At 34.1% G+C, this 13363-nt stretch overlaps 1 protein-coding gene and 2 long non-coding RNA genes across 4 annotated transcripts; 1 reads left to right on the top strand and 2 right to left on the bottom strand.

Annotated features, from left to right (window-relative positions):
* Positions 1-3777: 3777 nt before the first annotated feature.
* On the bottom strand, positions 3778-7127 carry LOC129756243 (uncharacterized). Of its 2 annotated transcripts, XR_008739423.1 has the most exons (8): positions 6868-7127; positions 6655-6803; positions 6482-6594; positions 5405-5624; positions 4939-5180; positions 4447-4609; positions 4263-4380; positions 3778-4191 (listed from the first exon to the last, which is right to left on the bottom strand). It is a non-coding gene; the product is annotated as an uncharacterized LOC129756243 (long non-coding RNA). The 2 variants fall into 2 exon arrangements; XR_008739422.1 differs by having other exon boundaries at positions 6482-6803.
* A 49-nt stretch (positions 7128-7176) lies between these two features.
* On the bottom strand, positions 7177-9565 carry LOC129756244 (uncharacterized). Its single transcript, XR_008739424.1, has 4 exons — positions 9256-9565; positions 8773-9004; positions 8440-8715; positions 7177-8378 (listed from the first exon to the last, which is right to left on the bottom strand). It is a non-coding gene; the product is annotated as an uncharacterized LOC129756244 (long non-coding RNA).
* Positions 9566-10047: 482 nt separating this feature from the next.
* LOC129755547 (DNA primase small subunit) lies at positions 10048-12242 on the top strand. Its single transcript, XM_055752097.1, has 3 exons — positions 10048-10926; positions 11001-11955; positions 12021-12242. Exons 1-3 carry the CDS (start codon positions 10791-10793, stop codon positions 12214-12216), a joined length of 1287 nt encoding a protein of 428 aa, XP_055608072.1. The 5' UTR covers positions 10048-10790; the 3' UTR covers positions 12217-12242.
* The last annotated feature ends 1121 nt before the right edge of the window (positions 12243-13363 follow it).

The following is a 13363-nucleotide window of genomic DNA, read 5'->3' as shown; positions in this document are numbered from 1 at the left end:
TACAAGCTTGAATTATTATATTCCAGAAACCAGTACAAATTTTCTAATGCTATCATTTAAACAAGCCGATTAAACTTTTGAAGTACCTCATTCTTGGAAGAGCACAATCGTATATGATCTCAAAAATTGATAAATTAACATCGTAGTAGAATGGACGGATTCAATATATTCACAGCAAGGTAAATTTGCCTGTTTCATTTTATCTTCATTCTTTTTACTAAAAAAGACTAACTAAGAACTTCGGACAAGCCAGACGAACCAGTTATTTTATCCAGTTGAGTTTAAAATTAAAAATCTCATGAAACAATACCGATTCTAGGTTATTCTGAGCGAGCATTTTATCGTATCATATCTGTTTCTATTTAGTGCTTCATGCTAGTTTGAAACAATTAGAAAAACAGCTTAAAGCTAAGAAATTTCCATTACGCGAATCATAAATGTGTTGCGAATCTTCAAAACTCGTCAAATAGTAATTCGACATATTCATAACTGACTAATAGTTTGTTATTTTGTTTTGTTTACATTTCACTTTCTTCTTGACAGTTCTCTCTGGTGTCCTTGGAGACATCTGGTGGCTCAACCAAAACACATAAAATTGATTGAAAACGGTCGTTGGAACTTTACACACGTTTCAAGGCTTAGCTTGTACATCAGTTCATCAGTGTAAAAATGACAAAAATGGAAAAAAAAATACAATATTGACAAAATTGACAAAATTGACCAACTTGACATATTTCACAAAATCGACAAAACCGACAAAAATGACAAAAATGACAGAATTGACAAAATTGACAAAATTGACAAAATTGACAAAATTGACAAATTTGACAAAATTGACAAATTTGACAAAATTGACAAAATTGACAAAATTGACAAATTTGACAAAATTGACAAAATTGACAAAATTAACAAAATTGATAAAATTGAAAAAAATTACAAAATTGACAAAAATGACAAAATTGACAAAATTGACAAAATTGACAAAATTGACAAAATTGACAAAATTGACAAAATTGACAAAATTGACAAAATTGACAAAATTGACAAAATTGACAAAATTGACAAAATTGACAAAATTGACAAAATTGACAAAATTGACAAAATTGACAAAATTGACAAAGTTGACAAAATTGACAAAATTGACAAAATTTACAAAGTTGACAAAATTGACAAAATTGACAAAATTGACAAAATTGACAAAATTGACAAAATTGACAAAATTGACAAAATTGACAAAATTGACAAAATTGACAAAATTGACAAAATTGACAAAATTGACAAAATTGACAAAATTGACAAAATTGACAAAATTGACAAAATTGACAAAATTGACAAAATTGACAAAATTGACAAAATTGACAAAATTGACAAAATTGACAAAATTGACAAAATTGACAAAATTGACAAAATTGACAAAATTGACAAAATTGACAAAATTGACAAAATTGACAAAATTGACAAAATTGACAAAATTGACAAAATTGACAAAATTGACAAAATTGACAAAATTGACAAAATTGACAAAATTGACAAAATTGACAAAATTGACAAAATTGACAAAATTGACAAAATTGACAAAATTGACAAAATTGACAAAATTGACAAAATTGACAAAATTGACAAAATTGACAAAATTGACAAAATTGACAAAAATGACAAAATTGATAAAACTGACAAAACTGACAAAACTGACAAAATTGACAAAATTGACAAAATTGACAAAATTGACAAAATTGACAAAATTGACAAAATTGACAAAATTGACAAAATTGACAAAATTGACAAAATTGACAAAAATGACAAAATTGACAGAAATGACAAAAATGACAAAAATGACAAAAATGACAAAAATGACAAAAATGACAAAAATGACAAAAATGACAAAAATGACAAAAATGACAAAAATGACAAAAATGACAAAAATGACAAAAATGACAAAAATGACAAAAATGACAAAAATGACAAAAATGACAAAAATGACAAAAATGACAAAAATGACAAAAATGACAAAAATGACAAAAATGACAAAAATGACAAAAATGACAAAAATGACAAAAATGACAAAAATGACAAAAATGACAAAAATGACAAAAATGACAAAAATGACAAAAATGACAAAAATGACAAAAATGACAAAAATGACAAAAATGACAAAAATGACAAAAATGACAAAAATGACAAAAATGACAAAAATGACAAAAATGACAAAAATGACAAAAATGACAAAAATGACAAAAATGACAAAAATGACAAAAATGACAAAAATGACAAAAATGACAAAAATGACAAAAATGACAAAAATGACAAAAATGACAAAAATGACAAAAATGACAAAAATGACAAAAATGACAAAAATGACAAAAATGACAAAAATGACAAAAATGACAAAAATGACAAAAATGACAAAAATGACAAAAATGACAAAAATGACAAAAATGACAAAAATGACAAAAATGACAAAAATGACAAAAATGACAAAAATGACAAAAATGACAAAAATGACAAAAATGACAAAAATGACAAAAATGACAAAAATGACAAAAATGAAAAAAATTGACAAAATTGACAAAATTGGCTAAAATGACAAAAATGACAAAATTGACAAAATTGACAAAATTGACAAAATTGACAAAATTGACAAAATTGACAAAATTGACAAAATTGACAAAATTGACAAAATTCACAAAAATGACAAAAATGACAAAAATGACAAAAATGACAAAATGACAAAAATGACAAAAATGACAAAAACAATCAAAATGACAATCGTTACAAAAATAACAAAATTTACAATCGTGACAAAAACGATCATAATGACAAATTTTGTAAAGAAGCTGCTTTGAAACATTTTTATATTCGCTTGTACTGAATTTTTGCAATCTCTCAATGATAGTATATCAAAATTACATAGTTTAATGATTTTTCCGATTAATTTATTGGTTCTCTCCTGTAAAGTTATGAAATGGTTTTAAAAAAAGGTACCCGCTGCCAATATCGTTTAGCGTGTAAAATACTCACAGCTCACAGCACAAATTGCTGTCAGTTTATTGCGGTTACCCAGTCAGGAAAAATCGCCCGAAATCGGCCCGATTTTTGTCCGTTCATCTGCTCGATCGGTCCGAAATCGTATAAGAAATCGGGCCGAATTTAGTAGAAAATCGTGCGAAAATGAAACACTTTTTCGGACGACGATAAGTTTTTTCAACCAGTTCGAGCAGATCAAATGTCAAAACAAGCGGACCGTTTTCCAACCGAAACCGAACGTTTTTCGAACAGTTTCTGGACCGATTGCCATAGCGTCCATCCGAAAAAAGCACCGATTTCGGGCCGAAATCGAACGATTTTACGAACCGTTTCTGGGCCGATTGCCATAGCGTCCATCCGAAAAAAAGAACCGATTTCGGACCGAAACCGAACGATTTTTCGAACCGTTTCTGGGCCGATTGCCATAGCGTCCATCCGAAAAATCAAACCGATTTCGGACCGAAACCGAATGATTTTTCGAACCGTTTCCGGGCCGATTGCCAAGGTTGCCATCCATTCAGAATTTTCGTTTTTTTTTTTCAAAAGAAATTTTCAATGTTTTTGTTTTTTTTAATTTTAAGTTTTTCTAATCCTAATTTATGCTTTTAATCATAACTCGTATTAAACATAATTGTATAATAATAATGAAATAATAATAAGTTATAACAATTATTATCACAATCATAAAATTTTTCCACGTTTAACGTTTTAAATGTTCTTACTAAATTAAACTTTCAAGATCGAGTGAAGATTCATTTTGAGAATTTTCTTATGTAGTCTCAATGCTACAATTCTATTTGCCTACAGTTTTTACATGAGCTATTCAAAAAATCCTATTATTTACATTTGGAGGTCATTTTAGGTCTTGGTTTTCTACTATTTTACCGAGTTTCAATATAACTACCTAAATTTTTAACGTCAAACTGTTTAAACTAACTTCTTATAAATTAATCGATACGGTTGACTGCTGGAGTGTTGTTGATCCGGCTGTTATGATGATTGCTGTCGTTGTGGTTGTTGCGTGGCCGGCTTCTCGGTCAGTTCAGCCCAACGCATGATGGCACATTCTATGACCGGCTGTGCCCACCGGCGAATCGTCATCGTTGACCATTTCACAGTTGTCAAAGATGAGCAGAACGTTCATTAAAGAAATCCTGTGATTTATAGCTATAGAAGGATGAAAAAGAGAATTGTTAAAATTTAAAATAAATTTTGATTACAAGTTTCAACAAACATACACCATTGCAGGTGCTCCTTGATCGTCGACATATCCATCAGATACTTGATGACCTTTTTGTACATGGGGAACATTTTGGTGCCCACTTACAAAAGAAACGGTCATGATTTCTCATTCACCTACGGATACAAAAGGAAAAGGATTTTCAAACCATTCAATAAACAATTAAATGTAGCCGCAAATACCTCCAGCTCCTCCAACACGGTCTTACACGGGCTCCATTGCTTCGAGAGCCAAACAACTGTCATACATCGACCAGCTGATTTCCCGGAGTAGTGGAGTTATAAACCGTAGACCTCCGTAGACATGCAATCGTTTGTTGAAGTTCATCAAACATAACCAAAAAGCCTGAAAAAATAAACAAAACAATTTTTGTGAATTATTTATTTTACGGCTGTAAGAACATTACATTCTATGATACGAGTTTTTCAAGCATTGAAGATTAGTAGAAAATAAGATGTTAAAATAAGTGAAGGTAAATTTTTAAGTTTGAAACTTTTTATCACAAAACTTGGTCATAAGCAGTTGTAAGTTGTTTATGCCGAAATTTTCTTTTCATCCTCTATCTGTCTTTAATCTTCAATGTTTGAAATATTTCTACAAGCTGCAACAATTAAAAATTAACAAACATGCATCAGTTCCACCACATGTTAAAACATTTTTACTTGAAAACTTACCCTCGTGGGAAATCGAAGATAAAAGAAATCGGAATGTGACCGCCGTTGCAGGAAAACATTTCTGAACTGTAGGGACTTTTCGTTCCTGCTGCTGTTAGTGCCACCCGTCTGATCCAACGAACTAACGAAGTGATACCGTTGTTCCATCTCTTGAAAGAGGATGATTCAGACTCGGTGTCAGCCGTAGATTAGCTTATTCCATGCATGCGTCTCAAGCAGGGTAACAAACTTCTTTTGTCAACCTGAAAAGACAAATTGAAATATATTTATCAAAATTGAGTTTTTGAAATCGTTTTCGAAATTTTTCTTATTTCCAACTTATTAAATAGTATGTTACGCTGTGCTCTTTAGCAATCTTCATTTTATCAAAAATCAACTAATAAGTGATATAAGTGATATGTGATTATCAAATTTTCAAAACTATATTTAACAATATTAAAAAATAATTAAACTCCATTATACTTACATGAACACGGACAAGTTGCGATTAAAACAGAGTGGGAGGGCAGCTCGTGGGGCCATCTCAGAATAACGAACAGTTGTTTGAAATAATATTGGTTAGCCATAACCAGATTGCCGAGTACTTCTAAGGTACTTACACCTCTGGAAAACTTTAACCATCAATTCACAACCGAGTTCCCGAAGAGATTTTTCTTTAGTCGTGCTTTCATTCTTATGTATAAAACCTGCAGAAAGTATTAATGTAAATCGATATTATTTAGTTATATAAATTTATTTAAATAACTCTAATCTTTGGATTATTAGAATTCCTTACGAGAAAGACAATCAATTAAATAAACTAGTTTTAGTCCGAAGCAAGGATTCACATTTTAAATAAGCTTTATTCAAAATTTCAAATTTAAGTTTTTGGTGTTTTACATTTTTGCTTAACATTTGAATGTATGAACTGTAATTGTATAAAATTCAATTTCAAATGACACGCTAAAATGATTGCGTTACAAGACCAATACTTTCATTTCGAACTACATAATTGTTAACAAAAGTGATTAAGTGAGTGAGTGAGGGGGTGTTAACTACACACTACCACTCTTTAGTTATCCGTTCTGGGTGTATTGCAGTACCAATAACGACTTGGTTTCCTACATTTCGACTTTTTTGAATCTCTCACTCTCCTTATTAATGTCTTAAATATCCAGGTAGTTATCCCTCAAAATGTGCATGTGAACTAACGAGCTCATTACAATATTTTACACGGATTGGAATTGTCATTAGTTTGCATAATTGCATATTGAATCGAAGTTTTCAGCGATGGTGATGATATTCTGATGTTAACAGTTATTTAATTTTTGTACCTTAAATCTGGTTTCATTCAACTTGATTGAGTAATTCAAGGATTCAGTAACCCTCTAGAGAGAGGCGTCTGAGAAACTAACCTAACTTGGCCTGACCATCTAGTTAAAAGGCAACAGCCATATGGCTAGGTCAAAGTACTATGCATCTTACGATGGTCAATCAGATGTTGCAGTAGAACATGTGAAATACAGGATGATTTGTTCATCACCAATCTCTTAATGAAACTCACTTGAGAACACCCCAGCTGATGCATAGGTATTTGATGATGTTGTCTGGTCTCTCACGCATCGCTTCAGAACGCACGGCGTACCTTTAGGTTGAAAGATTTTTCCATACCGAAAGCTGAAAATAAGTGTGAGATTATCACTATCGGAATCATACACGAAATTGATGAAAACTTACCGATAGAGCAGCCATAATGCACCCTAAGTTCGTTTCTTCCTGGGTACAACTATTTAGCAGTCACAGCAGATTCTGAATCAAATCGCAGCTGACAAATATGGATGGATGGATAAATAACATTACACCGAAGAACAGTTCCTTTCCGAAAGCTGAAAATTAACGTGAAAATGTTACGGATGTCACAGATGTTCGATAGCAAAAATGTAGACATACCTGGATTTCATTAATCTGTTGCTTCAAGGTCAGTACTTCGAAGGATAATTTCAAGAAATTTAGAATTCCAATGAAAAACATGAAATCGATGAAACGCAAACCAGAAAACAAACCCTAGAATGAAATCTCAAGTGCACTTTCGTTACGTCGTATGAGACGTTTTTTAAACAAAGAGTACTATTACAAAAATACAAACACTAACATAAAATAGTCTCTACTTCTTTTTGTTCAGAATATTTGTTGTCTGGACAACATATTCAGATTTGAAATTTAAAAAATAAAGTTGTTTTTCAAACTTTTGCAGACGTTTTCTGTGAATTATTATTATGGTCATACGACGTAACGAAAGCGCAGGCGAGAAATGCAGAAAACGCAAACCAAAACAAAACAGATAAAATTGAGAGAGGATGTTCGCCATGGGCGTCGATATTGCTAAAATAAAATGGGTTTATCATTTTTTAACAGATGATGCTACATTTTGTTGAAAAATTCAAGTTTGTTTCAAATAAAGCAGTGTTCATAGAGAAATAATTAAATTTCAATTAATTGTAATTATTTTTTAAAATTATATTTTAAATCCGTTTGATTTCAAGGTGAATGACTGGTTTTTTTTAGAAACTCATCGTTTCGAAGTTTTAGAAGCTACGCAGTAAGACATGCTAACGGTCTTAGTTTCTTAATTTCTCACATCTCATTCTCAATATCACTGCAGTGCACCGCTTATTCGCCAACGCATTATGAGTTTGATTGGAAAAAAAATCCTCACATAACGTCGCGATTATGTACTCGATATGAAAAATTACCACCGGTTGAAATAAAAGTTTCCCCCAGCGTAGGCAAGTACTCTAAGTGATTGCGCATCCCCTCAACAAGATGAACTGTAAAAATATTGCGCGAGTTCTCCGGAAGTTTAAAAAAAAGCTGCCAAAGGTGAGTTTGTCAAAAAATTCTGCGATAGCAATCTTAATGCTCTACTTGATTTCTTCTTTCAGCCAAAACTGTTTAAAAGTTAAATATCGACCTAGCTTAAAAGCCGCTTCTACCCTTGGAATTTAAAATAAAAACAAGAACAATTAAAGCTCAATGCAGGATTCTGTTGAAAAATTTGAATGAACGTCTATGTTTACCTTTTTCAATGAAAATCTATGTGAAGTTTTGTTCGGTCTTTCGCATGTGGATTAAGAACATGCTTGAAAGTTACCTTCATGTTAAATATTCGTTCACAAAACAGATGGGTTTAGCAAAAAAGTTATCGAATAAATTTTCCAACACATGTGGCCAGCGCAGGATTTCTACTTGGGTACATACATTGCTCTCTAGCACATCGTTTCAAAAATTCATTCCACCAATGCAGAATCTCGAAATTATTTAGGTCAATTGCAGTAGTACCACAGATCAAAGTACCTTCTAAGCAATCACTGATAAACATCTGCAACAACTAAAGTTCGGCTCACTTTAGAAACTTGATCGTCTCAACAGATCAAACTATCCACGGAGGGTTCTTCTGGTTGCTAAAAAATTAAGAATATTATTATAGTATTGTAACGAAATAGTTAATTATGTAAAAATTACCTGATAGGCAGAATTGCTGCAATAGGATATATCTCCAATGTCGGAAGTGTGTTCACTATGACTAGAGAATATGAGGGCAGCTGTTAAGTTGGCAGCAGAGCAATCGGCACACTAGCCCCGAGTATTCCGACTGGCTTGGACAAAATATACGCTTCGTCTTGATTTACAGAAATGGTAAGCCTATAGTCCACGCAAGGCAAGACGCGCTGGTACTGCTCCGGTGTTTTTTCGGTCGGAAAAAGGAGTTTGTCCTTGCATCTGCCGTACTTCGTCGAGCTGTACGAAGACAAAAGAAAATGAAATTTTCGCTAAACAAAGTATTTTTTCACTTACTTTTACCGCTAAGTTGTTATAGGCCACGGTGCGATTGTTGCGGTGCTGTGTGTGGCCATTTACAAGTTTTCTGGTCAATTTTATACGGTTTTCTGGAAGCGTACGGGGCCACTTGCATTGTGTGCCACCACCTTAAAGCGGATCCGGATACGATGTCCGGGATGACATTCCACCAGAGCCCGTACCGTGTGGACATTTCCTCGGAAGCTTCGTTTTCATGGGTCGATGTTTTCTGTAGGGACGATAATGGCACATAATGGGTTAGAAAATTATGTAAATAAAACTTGATTATAACACGCCGGCGTGTTCGTAAATTGATTTTTTGGGTGATGCATCGATTTTTTTGGTAGATGTCAAATCACCTTCCAATGCTTTTACATGCAGTTTGTTTAATTTACGTACGCCAGCATCGATGGAAAAAATCACTTCGATAGAAAAATCAATTTAAGAACACGCCGTTAGAAATCAATAAATCAAACATACCTTGTTTGTCATCAAATTATCGCCGGACAATGGCTTCTTCTAAGCGCTCAAAGCATTTCTGAATTCAGAAACAGCGGAAATATACAAGCGAAAATAACTGCGACAAATTTCACACCAAACACGCGCCAAAACAAAACACGCCACCGGATTGCTGCGATTGAAAACTGCTCGTGTTTCGTTTTGTTCATCGCAGCACTGCAAAAAGTATCGTCTGTTTTCGAGCAATCGAGCAGGCGGATGGAAATCGAGCCGAAAACTGATCGAATTCTAACCGCTAGAATTCGAGTGCTGGCATCTCTGTTTTGCAATCGGCCCGATTGAGCAAACCTTCCTGACAGGGTACTGGGAAAATTTCTAATCGCGCGACGGTAGCCTTCCGTGCGGAGGCTAGCCGGAGCAGTAAACACAGTTAAAAAAATCACTCTCACTCACTAATTTCATTGAAAAGTTAAGAAGTAAATTCTTGAATCAATCTTCAAATCATTATTTTGCAAGAGAGGACAAAACATGAAGTCATCGGAATGAAATATTATTATTTTTAGTATGCATTGAGATTGAATTAATTACGAGCGTTAAAATCCCAGACAAAACAAAAAAACAATCTACATTATTGAAAACACATTTTTCCATAGCCTGAGAATTAACGAATTTGGCATGACGAAGATTTTTGATGCGATATGCGATGCGATTTGATACTTTATATGCTGGTCGAATTCAATTATGTTGTCGTTAAAATGTAACAAATCGTACATATATGAGAAGTTAAAAAAAGGAGTTGTGTACGGTGAATAATCTATTATAGGAAATAATACCATTCGCATCGCAAAAAATTGGACTGCGCACTCATAACTGCGAAATTTGTGCGATCTGTCAAATCAGTATAAAATCTGACGGTTTTCTACACGCTAACCGCTTTTCAGTTAAACTTTATACGGATAACTCCGACTGCAAAACAAAGCACGATATCCAACATTCAATGAATGATCGCTACCGTGTCGTCGAACTCTAAACTTAATTAAACAACTACAGGTTTTCATTTTTTTTCGTGAATTTGTCCGCTGATTGAACCCATCGCAAACAGGTTTTTTTATTATTCATTTTTCCGTGATTTTGACCGCTGATTGACCAAGCTCAAGGCAAACACAATTTTTTGTTTTATAAATATTTGGTATACATGTTTGTTTGACAACTTTTTATTAAATCATCTTTCAATGTTTTCCGCTTGTTCATCCGATTTAATTTCAGTCGATAAATAATCCTTATGTAGAACAATGCTAATTTTTTTCTTGAATACTGTAATTTTTTTTACAGTGGTACCCTACGGGAGCCCAAATCAGCTATCGCAGAAATAGAAAAAAAGAGTGGATCAGCAATATTCGAAAGATTTGTCGATACTTCTTTGTTTACATCGATAAATCGCGCCAAATCCGCTTAAAATATCAAAAAGTTGTTACCGTACATGTTTGAAAAGTTAAAATTTTAAAAAAGTTAAGTGAACTTCGCACTTTAGCATACTTTTCAAAACTTCTAACAATATGCCAGAGCCAATGGAAACTCCGCAGAAAGTTGAAGATAAGTTTGATCCCGAGTCGCTTCAGGATTTGCTGCCAATCTACTACAAACGTCTGTTTCCGCATCTGCAGTTCTACCGATGGATGTCCTACGGGTTATGTGAGTTTTTAGTTTATTAGATGTTTTTATTCTTATATTGTACAATTTTAAACACTAACTCATCATATTTGTAGCGGAGGCTTCGGTGTTCACCAACCGAGAGTTTTCTTTCACGCTACAGGACGACATCTACATCCGGTATCAATCGTTCGATAATCAAACGGATCTGGAAAAGGAAATATGCGCAAAGAGTCCGTTCAAGATCGATATCGGTGCCGTGTATAATGTTCGACCGAAGGATCATCGAGCCAGTACCGTGATGAAACCGGTCCAGCGAGAGCTCGTTTTCGATATCGATATGACGGATTACGATGAAATTCGAACGTGTTGCAATGAGGCGAATGTTTGTCCGAAGTGTTGGAAGTTCATGACCATTGCTTGCAAAATCATCGACGCTGCACTGCGTGAGGATTTCGGGTTCGAACATCTGCTGTGGGTTTTCAGCGGTCGGCGAGGAATTCATTGCTGGGTCAGCGATAAGGCTGCTCGACATTTGGACACTAAAGGGCGGTCCGCGGTGGCTGAGTATCTCCATATTCTTATAAGTGGAGGCGAAGGATCAGTTACCAGAGTCAGTCTTGGAGATCGAGTGCATCATGCCATTAAACGAGCACACAAAATAATCGAACCTCTATTCGGAGAGATTTGCCTGGTCGATCAGGATATGTTTGCAACTCCGGAAGGACTCCGGAAACTATTAGCTATGGTTCAGGATGAAGGAATCCGGTTAGAGCTGGACAAAAAGCTGAAACCATTCGAGGGTAGCTCCAAAGCCATCTGGAAGGCTTATACAGATTTTTTCGAAGCCCTTCGAGTATCGGGTCAAAACAAGGGTCGGAAATTGAAATACATAATCGAAGAGACACAATTGGCCTTCACCTATCCAAGAATCGATATCAACGTAAGCAAAGGTTTCAACCATTTGCTGAAATCACCCTTCTGTGTTCATCCTAAAACTGGAAAAGTGTGCATCCCCTTCAATCCGAACGTGGCAGACAAATTCGATCCCACTCAGGTTCCAACTATCACGTAAGTTCTGGATTTTATTCGTTTTAAAAAACCATGACTAACTTTAAACATTCTTCATCTTATAGGGGTCTGTTGAACGAGGTCAATGCGTTCGATGAGAAAAATACGGGCGACGGGGAGGAAGAGCGATCTCGCATCAAGGATTACAAGAAGACCAGTATGTTCAAGGGAACGGTGATTTTCGAGGAGTTTCTACGAAAGCTGGAGCAAACGTTCAAAGGGAAAGCTATCCTAGCCAGTGATAAGAAAATGGAGTTCTGATCCAATATTAAAGGGTTTTAATTAAGGTACTTTCTTGTTTTTTTTTACTTATTTTAGTTTGTATACCTTCGTCTTCATAAATTTAGGTACCCTATTATTATCAGCATATGATTACCAATGACTAAAAGAAATCTCCTTATAAGTATGTACAATTCGATTTATCAGCTAGGAGCGTTTCTTGTACTGTGTCATTTCTGAATAAGGTTATTTTTACGCGGTATTTTTAACGTGGATTTTCGATTTAACACGGTTTTTTTACGCGGATTTTCGAATTAACACGATTTTTTTACACTGATTTCACGAATTAACACGGTTTTTGAGAGAAAATATTCTAAGACTTTTTCAAAGGAAAACACTTACAATTTTTTTGTAGTTGGGAAAATCTTAGCTCTGAAACTAAGAACGTGATACATGAGACCTGAGACCTGAAACATGTGACCTGAGACTTGAAACCTGAAATATGAAACCAGAAATATGAGAACTGAGATGTGAGACACGAGACATGAGACCTGAGACCTGAGCCATGAGACCTGAGACATAAGACATGAGACATCACACATAATGACCTGAGACATGAGACATGAGACGATCTGAATTCCACACTGTCAAATAAGCCTCACTATATTCTACTTTTCTATTTATCTAATTGATTTTGTTTGTTATCTTAAAAAAAAAAAAATAAAACATGACAAAAAAACAAAACATAACAAAAATAAACGATCATTGTACGCAAATGTTTAAATAATCATGGTTCGCGTTTATTTTTAGTAACGTGCTTTTTATGCGGGGATTTTTTAATTAAAATGGATTTTTTACGGACGGTTTTCGAATTACGGGTTTTTTACGCGGATTTTCGAATTATAAAGTTTTTTTTTACGCGGATTTCCGAATTAACGCGGTATTTTTTACGCGGATTTTCGAATTAACGCAGTTTAATCCGAATTTTAACCTCAGTGTATATCGACAGCAAGTTAACAAGTTTCATTTTTCAAATATTATTAATATTACGGATAGAGGTACGAACTAAACTTAATGTACAAAAATAGACGGAAGTCCTTTATAAACCGTTTAAAAATGTTCTGAAAATAGTCATCAAGTAAGATTTTCAACTAGAAAAAATACGAAATTGAAATGTAGAATTCAGATG

Source organism: Uranotaenia lowii, chromosome 3 (assembly GCF_029784155.1).
Source record: "Uranotaenia lowii strain MFRU-FL chromosome 3, ASM2978415v1, whole genome shotgun sequence".
Lineage (NCBI taxonomy): Eukaryota > Metazoa > Arthropoda > Insecta > Diptera > Culicidae > Uranotaenia > Uranotaenia lowii.
This window is presented reverse-complemented; position numbering and strand designations above follow the sequence as displayed.

Bases quoted from the DNA above. Each gene is read 5' to 3' on its own strand.
- LOC129755547 (XM_055752097.1), top strand. From the start codon at position 10,791: ATGCCAGAGCCAATGGAAACTCCGCAGAAAGTTGAAGATAAGTTTGAT. The intron at 10,927-11,000 runs GTGAGTTTTTAG...TCATATTTGTAG, and splicing joins ATGGATGTCCTACGGGTTAT to CGGAGGCTTCGGTGTTCACC. The intron at 11,956-12,020 runs GTAAGTTCTGGA...TTCATCTTATAG, and splicing joins ACTCAGGTTCCAACTATCAC to GGGTCTGTTGAACGAGGTCA.